General features: G+C 55.8%; 1 protein-coding gene across 1 annotated transcript in view; it reads left to right on the top strand.

Annotated features, from left to right (window-relative positions):
* The window catches only part of LOC119090995 (uncharacterized), a 62568-nt gene that overhangs the window by 22262 nt on the left and 24764 nt on the right, over window positions 1-15542 (top strand). Inside the window, exons 19-31 of the mRNA XM_037213719.1 lie at window positions 1-13; window positions 656-794; window positions 2023-2119; window positions 5540-5780; window positions 6170-6300; window positions 7167-7287; window positions 8661-8911; window positions 10447-10585; window positions 11098-11204; window positions 11623-11724; window positions 12146-12240; window positions 13650-13813; window positions 14592-14777. The exon at window positions 1-13 is cut by the window's left edge and continues 81 nt beyond it. Of these exons, the coding sequence (XP_037069614.1) occupies window positions 1-13; window positions 656-794; window positions 2023-2119; window positions 5540-5780; window positions 6170-6300; window positions 7167-7287; window positions 8661-8911; window positions 10447-10585; window positions 11098-11204; window positions 11623-11724; window positions 12146-12240; window positions 13650-13813; window positions 14592-14777 (1786 nt within the window). The remainder of the gene's footprint in view (window positions 14-655; window positions 795-2022; window positions 2120-5539; window positions 5781-6169; window positions 6301-7166; window positions 7288-8660; window positions 8912-10446; window positions 10586-11097; window positions 11205-11622; window positions 11725-12145; window positions 12241-13649; window positions 13814-14591; window positions 14778-15542) is intronic.

The following is a 15542-nucleotide window of genomic DNA, read 5'->3' as shown; positions in this document are numbered from 1 at the left end:
TGGTTTGCTGTTCGTACTGACCAGTTACGATGAAGATGCCCAGGTCAGGGTCACTCTCCTCGGGTCAGCGGCAACCAACAGCGTGTCTCTGTCGGACGAGCGCAGCGAAACCCCCAGGGGTAGGTGAAGAAGTCCTCATCACTCGGTCCAGTGCGTTTGTGTGGACTAGAGTGTTGGCTTTGTAGGTTCACTAAGGTCAATGTCTCGGAAGCATGGAGGAAAGAAAACAGCTGACCGGACCAGGTCCGGAGCGAAGTTCTGCCCGGTGGAGGAGCCTGCAAGGGTTATGTCCGTGTTGATATGAATCGGCAGTTGATTGGCCGAACTAGGAATCATTGCAGGCAGGCAGCTCGGGGCTGAACTATGTACGGTCTCGTTTCGGTGGAATCACTTGGTAACACATGGTCCCTCGCCAGGAAAGCAGGAGAGAAAATCCACGCATATATGCCACTTCAATTGCAGCAAAGATGTATTCCACCATGTCACAGCATGTCAACCTCCTTAGCTCAAAAAAATTACAAGCACAACATTTGGTGACGTGTTATTTTCCCAGTGTAATAATCAGACCTGTAGCTGGCATCAGACCAGATTGTCGCCGTCCGACCTTGACCTGCTTCCCTGTCGACCCTGACCGGCTGCCCGGCACCTCCGGCAGCTGTTTGCCCCACGGGAACCCAGTACGTTTTGGGTGCGAACAACGACAAGTGCGTGTCTGACGGTGACACCGGGACGTTTGTCAACGGCTTCAGCGAGCGCGACACCGCCTGCACCGATGGCTGGCCATACGCCCCCAGGTACGAGCAAACAGCTGACTCGCACCCCCAGGTGGGATCGGAGGCTCACTTTACACCTCCGGTGAAACCAAATGTGTTATTCTACGCCCCCAGGTGCGATCAAACAACTGACTTACACGTCATCATCAGGCGGGATCAAGCACCCCATTTCACACCCCCGGTGCGATCAAATAGCCCACTTAACACCTACAGATGACATCCAAAGACTCCGTCCGCTCTCATGTGACATAAGGCGACTTGTTTCATGCCTCGAGCGCGATCACGTGACCCAATTTGCACACTTTGGTGGGGAGTAAGACCTTATTTTGCGACGTCATTTAGTTTAGAATGCACACACAAGTACCTCACGTGTTGAGTCAACCCATGGGTACCTACATCGGAGGGATACTGGGTTGGATACAGCTTTGGAAAGAACTACGGGTATCAGTACGGGTAAGTGTAAAAAGTTTGCAAACGTTGGGTAGACACATAAAGAAATGCCGCACAATGCTACTGCTTGTAATTATTTCAGCCATGGGTAGCTGTGTGCAGTGCACAGGAGTAAGCTTAGGTGTAAGCTTTCTTAGAGATTTTTCAAAAGTTAGGACTAGTTGCTTGTAGACTTCAAGTGGGTGGCTAACAGCTGTGATTCTAAAATGAGCTTAGGACATATGTCATGTCACTTCGGGACACATCGTGTCATTTTGGAACATACGATGTACTGACATGTTACTTTGGGACACATCGTCGTCAGCACGAAATGTCCCAAAGTGATGTCATTAGAATTCTCAAGGTGCACTCATTTCCCAATTGCCCCATATTATTGACAAAACTTTGCAAAATTTTGCAGAGTGTCATAGATCCTGGCTTATATGAATGGTACACATGAATCAGAAAGATACGTTTCTATTTTTCAAAATACTTAACAGGAATATGATTTTTAGGCGTGCCCAGTGGAATTACACCTATATCTGTATTCTAACGATACTTCTCGTGATTCAACACAATGAGATCCAGCCATGGGCCAAAGCCGTGTGTTTACTTATCCGACAGCTCAGCTGAGTGGAGCACACATCCACATGTGTTCTTACTACGCTGGTTCATTTCGGCTCGGTGTCCTCACCTGCATTTGAGCTGCGCTGTCTGCAGTTTCAGCCACTGCAGTCTGACCTGTCTGGACTTGTGAGCAGCTGTTTAGACCACCTCTGGACTCTCATCCGAGCTGCTCACATGTGTGTTGGCCTTGCAGGAGTGCTAAAGACAACGCCTTCATCGCGTCCATCACCGACATTTCCCCGTACGACGTTCTCACTGGAAGAGAGCACGCCACATTCATCAACATCCAGGTTGGCGCGCCGTGACGCGCCGGGCGGTACATGGCCCGGCAGCCGGCTGCGACCTTCGGTGCTGTCTCCGTTTACAGAGATGCTGGCCGTTGATGGCCAGGAGTCCTGATTAGAGAGACCAAATGTCAGCTCACAATGCTGTAGTATTGTGTCTTGGTTAGAAAGACCAGATGTCAGCTCACAACGCTGTAGTATTGTGTCTTGGTTAGAGAGACTAAATGTCAGCTCACATCGCTGTAGTATTGTGTCTTGGTTAGAGAGACTAAATGTCAGCTCACATCGCTGTAGTATTGTGTCTTGGTTAGAGGGACCAAATGTCAGCTCACACCGCTGTAGTATTGTGTCTTGGTTAGAGGGACCAAATGTCAGCTCACAACGCTGTAGTATTGTGTCTTGGTTAGAGCGACCAAATGTCAGCTCACACCGCTGTAGTATTGTGTCTTGGTTAGAGCGACCAAATGTCAGCTCACATCGCTGTAGTATTGTGTCTTGGTTAGAGGGACCAAATGTCAGCTCACAACGCTGTAGTATTGTGTCTTGGATAGAGAGACCAAATGTCAGCTCACACCGCTGTAGTATTGTGTCTTGGATAGAGAGACCAAATGTCAGCTCACACCGCTGTAGTATTGTGTCTTGGTTAGAGCGACCAAATGTCAGCTCACATCGCTGTAGTATTGTGTCTTGGTTAGAGGGACCAAATGTCAGCTCACAACGCTGTAGTATTGTGTCTTGGATAGAGAGACCAAATGTCAGCTCACACCGCTGTAGTATTGTGTCTTGGTTAGAGACCAAATGTCAGCTCACAACGCTGTAGTATTGTGTCTTGGTTAGAGAGACCAAATGTCAGCTCACATCGCTGTAGTATTGTGTCTTGGTTAGAGAGACCAAATGTCAGCTCACAACGCTGTAGTATTGTGTCTTGGTTAGAGAGACCAAATGTCAGCTCACAACGCTGTAGTATTGTGTCTTGGTTAGAGAGACCAAATGTCAGCTCACACCGCTGTAGTATTGTGTCTTGGTTAGAGAGACCAAATGTCAGCTCACATCGCTGTAGTATTGTGTCTTGGTTAGAAAGACCAGATGTCAGCTCACAACGCTGTAGTGTTGTGTCTTGGTTAGAGAGACCAAATGTCAGCTCACGACGCTGTAGTATTGTGTCTTGGTTAGAGAGACCAAATGTCAGCTCACACCGCTGTAGTATTGTGTTTTGGTTAGAGGGACCAAATGTCAGCTCACAACGCTGTAGTATTGTGTCTTGGTTAGAGAGACCAAATGTCAGCTCACACCGCTGTAGTATTGTGTCTTGGTTAGAGCGACCAAATGTCAGCTCACATCGCTGTAGTATTGTGTCTTGGTTAGAGGGACCAAATGTCAGCTCACAACGCTGTAGTATTGTGTCTTGGATAGAGCGACCAAATGTCAGCTCACACCGCTGTAGTATTGTGTCTTGGTTAGAGACCAAATGTCAGCTCACAACGCTGTAGTATTGTGTCTTGGTTAGAAAGACCAAATGTCAGCTCACAACGCTGTAGTGTTGTGTCTTGGTTAGAGAGACCAAATGTCAGCTCACAACGCTGTAGTATTGTGTCTTGGTTAGAGAGACCAAATGTCAGCTCACAACGCTGTAGTATTGTGCCGGTTTGACCTTGAAGTGGTCGATGCCTTGCCTTTAGAATATTTAAGCCTCACAAGCCGGTATTCTTCATCTTGGGATCGCTTAGTAACATAAACGTTTCAGTATTTACATATGTAATTGCAAAACAACTCTGCAAGCGCCGTAGAACATGAGAACACCATTACGCATGCCGTGGGCGCGATCATACTCCACCTCTTGAGCTGCCAGTCTTATAGTTCCAGCTGATCTATGTCCACCCGTCCTATGTCTCGCATCATGTACAGCTAGGGAAACTAGTAAGGCGAGCATTGGAGTGGACCTGCACTGCACTTACACCAGTTCAAAGAGCTCGCTATTGGTAACAGCATGACTGGAGTAACCGCAAAGAAGTTTAATTCATGTTATGATGTTTCCTCTGAAAATGTAAGCTTTAAGCTCATCGAATGATCTCATGCCTCAAGGAACCAAGGACGGCTTTATAATCAGGGCGATCAGCGCCTCTTCAATGTTTTTTCTTGGGGGGGGGGGGCGATTCTTATCACAACAGTGGTGAGCCATGATTGTCTCTGTCTTTTTTCTTCCTTTATATTTAGCCTGTTTGTGCATTTGACACCAGTTAACGATCAAAAGGAGTACTCCACATGTGTACGGGGTTTCGAATTGAGATAGCTTTTTTGAAGATCAGTCGATGCAATACACAACCATGGCCTATTCGAGCCTTCAAGCCACCTTGTTTGTAAGCTTAACGCATCGAACTTCGAGGCTGCGCCTTTATTTTGCGCTGCCTATTTGAAGGTAACGCAGACGTGTGGTGCCACAGAGACGCCACGCGAATGCTGCCACCTGACTGGCCATGCAATGCTCAAGGTTTGGCAAAATATGGTCTTTGAATTATGTGTGTCTGGCGCACGCGAGCACAACTCGTGGCTTCAACGGGCAGCAGTTGGCCGTGAACCAATAAAATGCGTTGAGCTTAAGTTTACAACACGAATCACATTTTGTACTACAGAGGACAGGAATTATAGCGACGCAACCGAAAATGTGAATGCAAGGATCTGGAATCCAAAGCAGTCTTTTACATTTAAAAGCAGACCAATATTCATCAGCAAGTTTGGCTCATCATATTTAATGCTTCCCTGAATATCCCAAAATGTCGAGCATTCCGTTCAAGCTTGCATAGCGTCATGCCTGCCAAAATCCTGCATACGGTGCCAAGTATACATACGGGCGTTTATTTTGGAGCCCATTTTGCCTACTCATTTTCGTAGGGTGCTCGTTGTGGTGCGTGCCGGGTGCAGTGCGTCAGGGGCCGAGGTCAGAGTGGCTGCAGTGGGGGCCGGTGAGGGTGTGACGGGTGCAGCGGGGGCGGCTGTGGGTGTGACGGGTGCAGCGGGGGCAGGTGTGGGTGTGACGGGTGCAGCGGGGGCGGCTGTGGGTGTGACGAGTGCAGCGGGGGCGGGTGTGGGTGTGACGGGTGCAGCGGGGCAGCTGTGGGTGTAACGGGCGCAGCGGGGCGGGCGTGGGTGTGACGGGCGCAGCGGGGACGGCTGTGGGTGTGACGGGTGCAGCGGGGGCAGCTGTGGATGTGACGGGTGCAGCAGGGCAGGTGTGGGTGTGACGGGTGCAGCAGGGGTGGGTGTGGGTGTGACGGGTGCAGCGGGGGCGGCTGTGGGTGTGACGGGTGCAGCAGGGGCAGGTGTGGGTGTGACGGGTGCAGCGGGGGCGGCTGTGGGTGTTACGGGCACACTCGGTGGCGGCGATTTTCAGCCGAGGCCGATCTTTGAGCGTAGGTGCAAACGTTTCAGTGGAGCTCGGACGACAACGCCTGGGTCTACGGAGACGGCACGAGCTTCACCGACTCGGACTACCAGAACTTCGGCGCCGGCGAGCCCACCATTGCAGCAGACGGCAGTAGCCCGCCGGCGAGCTACCAGGGCAGCAAGTGCATCTATATGAAGGCAGACCTGGCCTGGTTCTGGGAGTCGTGTGCCCCCAGCAGCTTGGGCGATGCCATCTCGTACGCGTGGTTCCCCTGTGAGGTCAAAGGTCAGTGACCTCAGTGCGTGCCTATAGCTGGCCGACGAGCTTCCAGTATCTCCAAACTGAGTAGAGAAAAAGGTTAAAACAGACGAGTTTTCTCGGAATGAGGTGATCTGAGATGTCAGCATCGAAGCTGGGCGACAGCCTGGCTTCAGGCAGTCAACAAACGGATGATAAAGTCGATGGTATCTGAGCGCACTGAAGATGAGCTAGCCTAGCAAGTGCCATCTCTGGCCTCCAGTGACGGTTCGAGATCTGTAAAATCCAGTGCAGCGTCGGGATGACTCACTTGCGACTACGAGGATTGCTTTCCCGTCGGCCAGCATGGGCCTGCATGCACATATAACACGCCGCTCCTCAGGTCTGACCTCGTACGTCCTGGTGTGACGCCGCAGGGACGCTGATGGAGCACGGAGAGGTGCAGGAGGCGTGCCGCCAGGCCGACCACACCGCTCTGGAGAGCCGGGGCTTCCAGCTGCTCAACACGATACCCACCAAGCTGGCCGGCCACTACACCCTTTCCCACGTCAGTGAATTCACTATGATGGACTTGTGTGCGTGAGAGTGACCCGGACATGCGCTGGCGCACGTACCAGCCCCGTCTGGGTATCCGGACATTCTCTGGCGCACGTACTAGCGCCGTCTGGATGTCTGGACATGCTCTGGCACACGTACTAGCGCCGTCTGGATGTCTGGATATGCTCTGGCGCACGTACTAGCGCCGTCTGGATGTCTGGACATGCTCTGGCACACGTACTGGCGCCGTCTGGATGTCTGGATATGCTCTGGCGCACGTACTAGCGCCGTCTGGATGTCTGGACATGCTCTGGCACACGTACTAGCGCCGTCTGGATGTCTGGATATGCTCTGGCACACGTACTAGCGCCGTCTGGATGTCTGGACATGCTCTGGCACACGTACTAGCCCCGTCTGGGTATCCGGACATTCTCTGGCGCACGTACTAGCGCCGTCTGGATGTCTGGACATGCTCTGGCACACGTACTAGCGCCGTCTGGATGTCTGGATATGCTCTGGCACACGTACTAGCGCCGTCTGGATGTCTGGACATGCTCTGGCACACGTACTGGCGCCGTCTGGATGTCTGGATATGCTCTGGCGCACGTACTAGCGCCGTCTGCATGTCTGGACATGCTCTGGTGCACGTACTAGCGCCGTCTGGATGTCCGGACATGCTCTGGTGCACGTACTAGCGCCGTCTGGATGTCCGGACACGTGCTTGACCGGAATTCTGGCGCCTGTATGCTCTGCTTCTCAAATTTTGCTGAATTCATATCGGCTTGCTTACAAATACCGTCAGCATTAACTTCGGTGCCTATGAAATTCAGCTGCCTTTTCGCCAGATATTCTGCATTGTGGTATTGTACTTGACAGGCCTATAAGAAGAACACCAGGGTGGCGTTCCAGTTCTGCCAGATAAAGACACAGTGCTTCCGCAACGGTAACGGGAACGTTCAGTGCTCGCCGTACAACGCTGTCTGGCACACCAGAGAAGGTAAGCCTGCCTGGCCGCTGTCATGACTGCTGGTTTGTCGGTGACAGATGCCGGCATGTGTCACTTGACAGATGTCAGCCTAATGTCTCCCGGCTGATACTGACCTGGGACTGTGGCTTGTCATTTCCTGCCAATCCCACGACAAGACCCGGAGATAACCGGGGAGAGGATTATCCCCCATGTGGTCGTTCGTGACGGAATGCACCGAGCAGAGCAGGGTGAATAGCTACTCGTCACGTGCGCTGACACGTCCGCAAATTACACGAACGTGGCGCTTGCTCGTTATTTTAGTATATAAATTGCGCGGACTGGAAACCGTTGCGCGGTTAACCATATGGGAGATGCGCCGCATTTCGTGCAGAAGATCTCCGGTTGGTGTCCAGGTCCGGAGAGGAACACGCTATTATCTGACTGCGTCTGGCCTTGGCCTGAGTATGGTACGGGCAGTACGGGCTGCATCAGCTCCTTCCTCACCATCGCGTCGTCTGGCACGTCACGCGCCGTTTGTGGTGGTGACGTCTGGCACGTCACGTGCCGTTTGTGGTGGTGACTGGCTGGTGCCGGCCAGGTGTACATGGCTCTGATCTTAGATAAGATAGTAGTGTTAGCCTTATTCCTCGGGGAGAACCAGGGGAATGGAGATATGGTTGGGTTGATATTTCGGCAACGTGCCTTGATCGAAACAATAGCAGAAGATAACAAATTTTCACAACTTCAAGCTTGTGCAAATTTGAACCGTGGCTTCTGCTAAACCAAAACGAACCCTGACTTCTGCTATTGTTTCGATTAAAGCATGTTGCCGAAGTATCAACCCAACTGTATTTCGATTCTCCTGGTTTTCACCGAGGAACAAAGCTAATACTACTGTCTTATCTATGCGAATGTTCTTCGTCGCTAATGCGCTGAATAGCTCACGTAACTCTGATCTTATTAACACTCGCGACGGTCCTCCTCTCCTGTCAGACGGTCCTCCTCTCCTGTCTCCTTTCCTGTCAGCAACACTGCAGAAAGGAATCAATACGCGCAACGCTTGCAGAGGAGGTTGACGAGCGAAGGATTGCTCCCACGCGTGAGAACCAGCTGACACCAATGTCTGCACCTGGTGCCGGGCGTCTGTCCGCCGCCCAGTGTCGTTACGTTGACCCCTGAACCAGACCAGTCAGACCGTAACCACCGCCGTCACACCGATCCCACAACCAGGCCGTGACCGCCGCCGTCACACCGATCCCACAACCAGGCCGTGACCGCCGCCGTCACACCGATCCCACAACCAGGCCGTGACCGCTGCCGTCACACCGAGCCCACAGTCAGACCGTGACCGCCGCCGTCACACCGATCCCAAAGCCAGGCCGTTACAGCCGCCGTCCCTGCAGGTGTCCTCAGCTGCCCAGACGGTTTCGTCAACATCATGGACAGCTGCGTGGCGCGCACGACCACGGCGACGACGTATGCCAACGGCGATGATCTGTGCGCCGCCTTGATGGGCACGCCGCTCACCGCGCGCACGCCGCGCGAGCTCAACTTCGTCAAGCAGTACCTGTCCGCGCTGGGCCTCAACCAGACCATCTACACGGGGTTTCAGCGGCAGGACGACACCTTCCTCGACCGCGACGGCGAGCCCATGGTGAGACGGATCTGCCGACCTCGGCCACGATCGGCAAACCGCTCGCGTCGGGCCGGGTTACGTCGCTTCTATCGAAATTGGTTGGCTCGATTCAGTTGGGCGTTGAGTTGACGACGATACTGTGTTGGTCATGAGACCTGTGAGAGACTGAAGCTTTTAGTTTCATTTCATACATAGATATTCTTGGGGTTGTCTAGTAAGTCAAGGCTTTCGGAACTTGAGCAAACGGGTGCTCTTCACATTGTTTCCAAAGGTCTCTCTTCCGAGAGACACGGGTGCTGGAGGCGGTGACGTCCTGGGGCGGTGACGTCCCGGGGGTGGTGACGTCCCGGGGGTGGTGATGTCTCGAGGGCGGTAACGTCCCGGGGGTGGTGATGTCTCGAGGGTGGTGACGTCCCGGGGGTGGTGATGTCTCGAGGGTGGTGACGTCCCGGGGGTGGTGATGTCTCGAGGGCGGTAACGTCCCGGGGGTGGTGATGTCTCGAGGGTGGTGACGTCCCAGGGCCGGTGATGTCTCGAGGGTGGTGAAGTCCCGGGGGTGGTGATGTCTCGAGTGTGGTGACGTCCCGTGGTGGCGATGTCTCGAGGGTGGTGACGTCCCGGGGGTGGCGATGTCTCGAGGGTGGTGACGTCCCGGGGTGGTGATGTCTCGAGGGTGGTGACGTCCCGGGGTGGCGATGTCTCCAGGGGCGGTGACGTCCCGGGGCGGTGATGTCTCGAGGGTGGTGACGTCCCGGGGGCGGTGATGTCTCGAGGGTGGTGACGTCCCGGGGGTGGTGATGTCTCGAGGGTGGTGACGTCCCGGGGGTGGTGATGTCTCGAGGGTGGTGACGTCCCGGGGGCGGTGATGTCTCGGGGGCGGTGACGTCCCAGGGGTGGCGATGTCTCGAGGGTGGTGACGTCCGGGGGCGGTGATGTCTCGAGGGTGGTGACGTCCCGGGGGTGGCGATGTCTCGAGGGTGGTGACGTCCCGGGGGCGGTGATGTCTCGAGGGCAGTAACGTCCCGGGGTGGTGATGTCTCGAGGGCGGTGACGTCCCGGGGGTGGTGATGTCTCGAGGGCGGTAACGTCCGGGGGCGGTGACGTCCCGGGGGTGGTGATGTCTCGAGGGTGGTGACGTCCTGGGTCGGTGACGTCCCGGGGGTGGTGATGTCTCGAGGGTGGTGACGTCCTGGGTCGGTGACGTCCCGGGGGTGGTGACGTCCTGGGTCGGTGACGTCCCGGGGGTGGTGATGTCTCGAGGGTGGTGACGTCCTGGGTCGGTGACGTCCCGGGGGTGGTGACGTCCCGGGGGTGGTGATGTCTCGAGGGCGGTAACGTCCCGGGGGTGGTGATGTCTCGAGGGTGGTGACGTCCCGGGGCCGGTAATGTCTCGAGGGTGGTGACGTCCCGGGGGTGGTGATGTCTCGAGTGTGGTGACGTCCCGGTGGTGGTGATGTCTCGAGGGCGGTAACGTCCCGGGGGTGGTGATGTCTCGGGGGCGGTGACGTCCCTCTCCCGCGCCGCCCGACACCCCTGCCACCGTGCCGCCGCAGACGGCTGAGTGGGACCGGCTGTGGGCGCCCGGGGAGCCGGCCACCGACGGCGACTGCGCCGTCATGGACGTGGAGAGCGGCTTCCTGCTGCGGAGCGGCACCTGCGACCAGCAGCTGCCGACGCTCTGCAGTGCCATCGGTGAGCGGCCGCCAGGGTGGCGGTGCCGCCGGCGGTCCGGTGGTCCGGTGGGCCGGTGGCCATCGACGGTCTGGTCACGTGTCCTCGGACGCGGGAACTGGCGGACTCGATCGGGATCGTCGGCTCGATTCGGGCCTCGATCCGGCTCGAGCGATCATTGCCAGACGAGGGCTCTGTTAGTTAACAGTCACAGCAATTGCTCATCATAGGTGTATGCGCTGGCTATCAGGTGTCTGTCAGCATCGGCCCATCATGTGCGGTACTGGCCCAATGTTCTGTACTCTGTGGGGCCTTTGGTCGCGTCTCATAGTGTTTTCTGGCTGATCTACGCCCTGTGAGCTCGTGTTGATGGTAGATGGCCTGCGAACTCCGCCCGCTGTACGCACGGATAAAACACAGCTTTACATAACCTGTTTCTTTCCTTGGGTTTGCTGGTCCTTTCATGGGAACATCAACACCGATATTCAGCATTGTAGCTGGGCGAGTGCACTGCATTGCGTCTTCGTTTTCAGAGCCTTCAAACTGTCCGTCGGATTTCACCTACCAGCGGGATTTTTACAACTGTTTCCACTTCCACTCCAACGCCAGCCGCTCTTGGGACCATGTGGCGGCCAGCGAGGTGAGCTGCCTCTAGCCAACGCCTTCGTCAGCATTCTGAGCTCACAACTCTTATGCTGAGAGCTATCGGCCTTCAGTATCGCAAGGGGTGCTAGTTTAAAGGTGTCATCAAGCAAACATGGGTTATGTCGCTCTGCACATCCTTTTCAGCACCTGGTCCTTTCTCAGCACTCAAAATGGTTAACTTTCCATTCCGCAGAACACAGCTGTCGTCTCAGCTTTCAGAACACAGAATACTTAAAATGACAAGGATGCCTCGCGTAAACGGGCCTCGTCGGAGGCGCCCTGCCCAGCCACGGACTCGATTCTTTGGTGAATAAGCAAAGCCCGAACTGCCACAGAAGGTTCGGTCGTGCTTTGTGTGCACGGAAGGATAAGTTTACGGCACCACCACAGATCACAACATCGCTGTGCTTCAGTACTGCCGCAGCAAGAACTCGTGGCTGGCGGTGCCGGCGAACCAAGCACAGGTCGACGCCATAGTCAGTCTCATGAAGCAAACCAACATGGCGGACTACGGGGTGAGAAATGTCGTGCGATCCACAGTCAGTCCGCTGTCTCTTCTGGCCTGTTAGGGCTAAGGTGGATGAAAGATGGGGAAGGCGAGGAGGGTGGGGGATAGACCAAACGTGGCAGACATGGCAATCTGACGCTTGAACGCACGATTGCCAAAATATAAGATATGTACAAATAGGCAGCCCTCCATGCTCTTTCTGTCTTCTGCCTCTCTGCCTCTCTCTCTCTCTCTCTCTCTCTCTCTCTCTCTCTCTCTCTCTCTCTCTCTCTCTCTCTCTCTCTCTCTCTCTCTCTCTCTCTCTCTCTTCCTCCCCCTGTCTCTCTCTCTTTCTTTCTCGCTATTTCTATCTAGCCTTGGAAATAGTACGATCCCGTGCATTGTTCGTTCGTAATTCAGATATACCGTAATGAGATAAACTGTCGCAGATTGAAAATCAAGTGGTCACTGGATCGCTCGGAGCGGTGCACTCTGCCATCGACCGCTTCAACAAGCCCTACTCGCTGACCATCAACAACATCAGGTGGGACTGATCAGTCCTAAGAGGGACACAGCAAATCCCGTGCTGCAGATGGTGCAGACGCCAATGCAATTCCTTCCCCCAAACATGCGTCAGTGAAGGCGTTTTGTGTGCAATGTGCGTACATCACCTGCCATCCGGCGTATACACAACGCTGTATGCGACACATGTGCAGTATGTACCTGCTGAATGCTTCCTCAGTAAATGTTTTTACAACACGTATGTGTGAAGGTTTGTTTCGTACAATCTGCGCATAAAACAGATGCGACAGTTGCCGCGTATTACTCACACACAGTTCTTCACAGCGAGGGGCCTCCCGTAAGTGGTGCACCTGCGATGTGTTACGATACACTTACAGACGTGCCTCTTTGGAGCACTGCTGAGAGCTCGTCCACACTCACAATCCGTTTCAAAAGTCAACCGTAAGAAAGCCTGCCAAGATTTTTCAAAAAAGTCTGTTAACATCTGTCACCAAGTGCTCACGTCCCCACAAACCGTAATGCGACGTTCGAATTGCCACGGACTGAGACTGCCGCTGGGTACGTCCCAGACTGCCGCTGGGTACGTCCCCGGCTGCCCCCGCTGGCGGGACCGGCGGTACATTCATCCGCGCCGGTCTGATCACCCCACGGCCGGTCTGATCACCCCACGTCACCCCGCGCCGGTCTGATCACCCCACGATCACCCCGCGCCGGTCTGATCACCCACGATCACCCCACGGCCGGTCTGATCACCCCACGATCACCCCACGGCCGGTCTGATCACCCCACGATCACCCCACGGCCGGTCTGATCACCCCACGTCACCCCCCGCCGGTCTGATCACCCCACGATCACCCCGCGCCGGTTGATCACCCACGTCACCCACGCCGTTGATCACCCCCGTCAACGCCGGTCGCAGCGAACGCCGTTGTTACCCCCCGCCCGGCGTTGATCACCCCACGACACCCCGCGCCGGTCTGATCACCCCACAGACACATGGCTGGTCGCAGCGAACCCTTTGTGGCGTTACGCTATATGCCAGCATCGTCTCCATCCAGGTCGAGGCGCGGTCATGCGTCTCGAATTCGAAAGATGTGAAAAGTAACACCTTCGTGATGGTGTGATGGATATATTGTTGTGCGATGCCTTGCCCGTCACAGGAGTGTATTTTTCTGTTCGGTTAGGGGGGGGGGGGCAGGCTTCAGTCGACTCCTCCCCAATGCCGCTCTGCCCTAGCCAACTTTCAGAGAAAATACGCCAAATCCGGGTACAACTTGCTCGCTGGCATATGCTGGGGTGAGCTGAGTCATCTTTCTCCGTTCAGCAACCCAGTTCACTTTGCGAAGCGACGCCCCGGCACGTCATGTGGTGCATCGCGTAATAACATCGCCTTTCACCATGAGACGACACGTGAGCCGATCTTTGTTTCAGCCCCAAGCCGTCCCCTTCCACATGGGACGTCTTCGCTTTACCCCAATATACGCTCCAAGCCGACACAGGCTGCACCATCGTGCAGCTCAGCTCCAGCTCCGTGGCGTCCAGATCCTGCAGCAACGCCTCGCCCGCCGTCCACAACCCCATCTGCCAGTTCCACGGTGAGTGGTCTGTCCCTCCTGCTGACGGGAGTCAGCGAGCTAAGCGCGAGAACGCCACGCCCTTTGCTCGCGTGGTCAGCACCCATCGGAAGATCGCACCAATTGTATCGCGCTGCGACGATCCCTCGCTTCAAAACCCTGACTTGCGATGCGTTTCGTCAAAATCATTTTGCGCCGACAGTCCTGCGGATCCGACATCCGGCTCCTGCCCTCGGCTGAGACTGCCGAGCCCCAAGCCCCGTCGGCTCCCGTCCTCGGCTGAGACTCTGCCGAACCCTGGACCCCGTCCGCTCCTGTCCTTGGCTGGGACTCTGCCGACCTCTGGACCCCGTCCGCTCCTGTCCTCGGCTGAGACTCTGCCGAGCCCTGGACCCCGTCCGCTCCTGTCCTCGGCTGGGACTCTGCCGAGCCCTGGACCCCGTCCGCTCCTGTCCTCGGCTGAGACTCTGTCGATCTCCGTCCGCTTCTGTCCCCGGCTGAGACTCTGCCGAGCCCCGGACCCCGTCCGCTCCTGTCCTTGGCTGAGGCTCTGCCAAGCCGCGGACCCCGTCCGCTCCTGTCCTCGGCTGAGACTCTGCCGAGCCCCGGACCCCGTCCGCTCCTGTCCTCAGCTGAGACTCTGCCGAGCCCCGGACCCCGTCCGCTCCTGTCCTCGGCTGAGACCTTGCCGAGCCCTGGACCCCGTCCGCTCCGGCAGCGAGCCGGGTCGGCCCTCGCCGGGCCCTGAGACGCCCGCCTGCTCGGCGTGCGCTGACCGCCGCACGTCTTCGCCGCGCAGCCTGTTACCGCGCCGGCGATGGACGGCAGGAGTGCGTGTTCCCGTTCACGTACAAGGGCCGCCGGTACGGCCAGTGTACGACCGTGGACGGCACCAACGGCACGGCCTGGTGCCCCACCCAGCTGACCGATGGCGTCACGCGCCGGGAGCCGGGCACCTTCGTCACCTGCATGTCCTCATGTCCCGGTGAGTCAGCACAGCTGTCGCCTGCAGTTCCTCTTGTCCGGTGAGTTGACACATACGCACACACCTGTGCACCATTGGCGTATTCTTTCTCACAGAATCCTCTATCCTATCTCAGGGCAGAAAAGAGAGTGGACAAGTATTTTGCTCACTACCATGGTCCCGCGTGCGCTCCATTGCTCTCACGAAGTGGGGGAGATATCAATTGTGATTATCCACCCTACCCTTGCTCTTCGGCCTTGATCCTGCGATTTCACAACGCGTCGCATGATGACGCTTGCGCAGCAGGTGACGTCACACGCTGACGTCACAGCTGACGCCACATATGACGTCACATCCTGGCGTCACAACTGACGCCGCAGGAGACGTCAGGATTCAAGTTCCTCGTGACAAATGGATTGCAATAACTGGAATGACCCCGACAGCTGACCTCACCGCTGTTGTTTGGGTGGCTTGTCGGGCGCACAAGGCTGCCGGGTGGTCTATGGCGCAGACACAGAGCGAGGGGTGGCGCAGTGACCGCTCCCTGTGTCAGACGGCTCGCGTTCGGTGGACGGCCGATCCAGCGCCTGTCGCCTGTTCATTGCGGTATGTTCGGGCTCTGCCTTTTTTGCCGTTTGCGTGGATAGGAGAAAGGTCGTTTGCAATGGCTTATAAGGGTGGACACGTTCGTTTGTGGACTGAAGCGTTCCCTTCTTGGTGAGATCACTTACCGACATGATGTTGTCATCACTGAATATCAGGATGTCTGTGTGATGGGATGCGTCG

The sequence above is a fragment of the Pollicipes pollicipes genome, unplaced genomic scaffold (genome assembly GCF_011947565.3).
Source record: "Pollicipes pollicipes isolate AB1234 unplaced genomic scaffold, Ppol_2.1 Scaffold_3216;HRSCAF=3773_pilon_pilon_pilon, whole genome shotgun sequence".
NCBI lineage: Eukaryota > Metazoa > Arthropoda > Thecostraca > Pollicipedomorpha > Pollicipedidae > Pollicipes > Pollicipes pollicipes.
The sequence above is the reverse complement of the archived record's forward strand: the minus strand, read 5'-3'. Positions and strand labels throughout refer to the sequence as shown.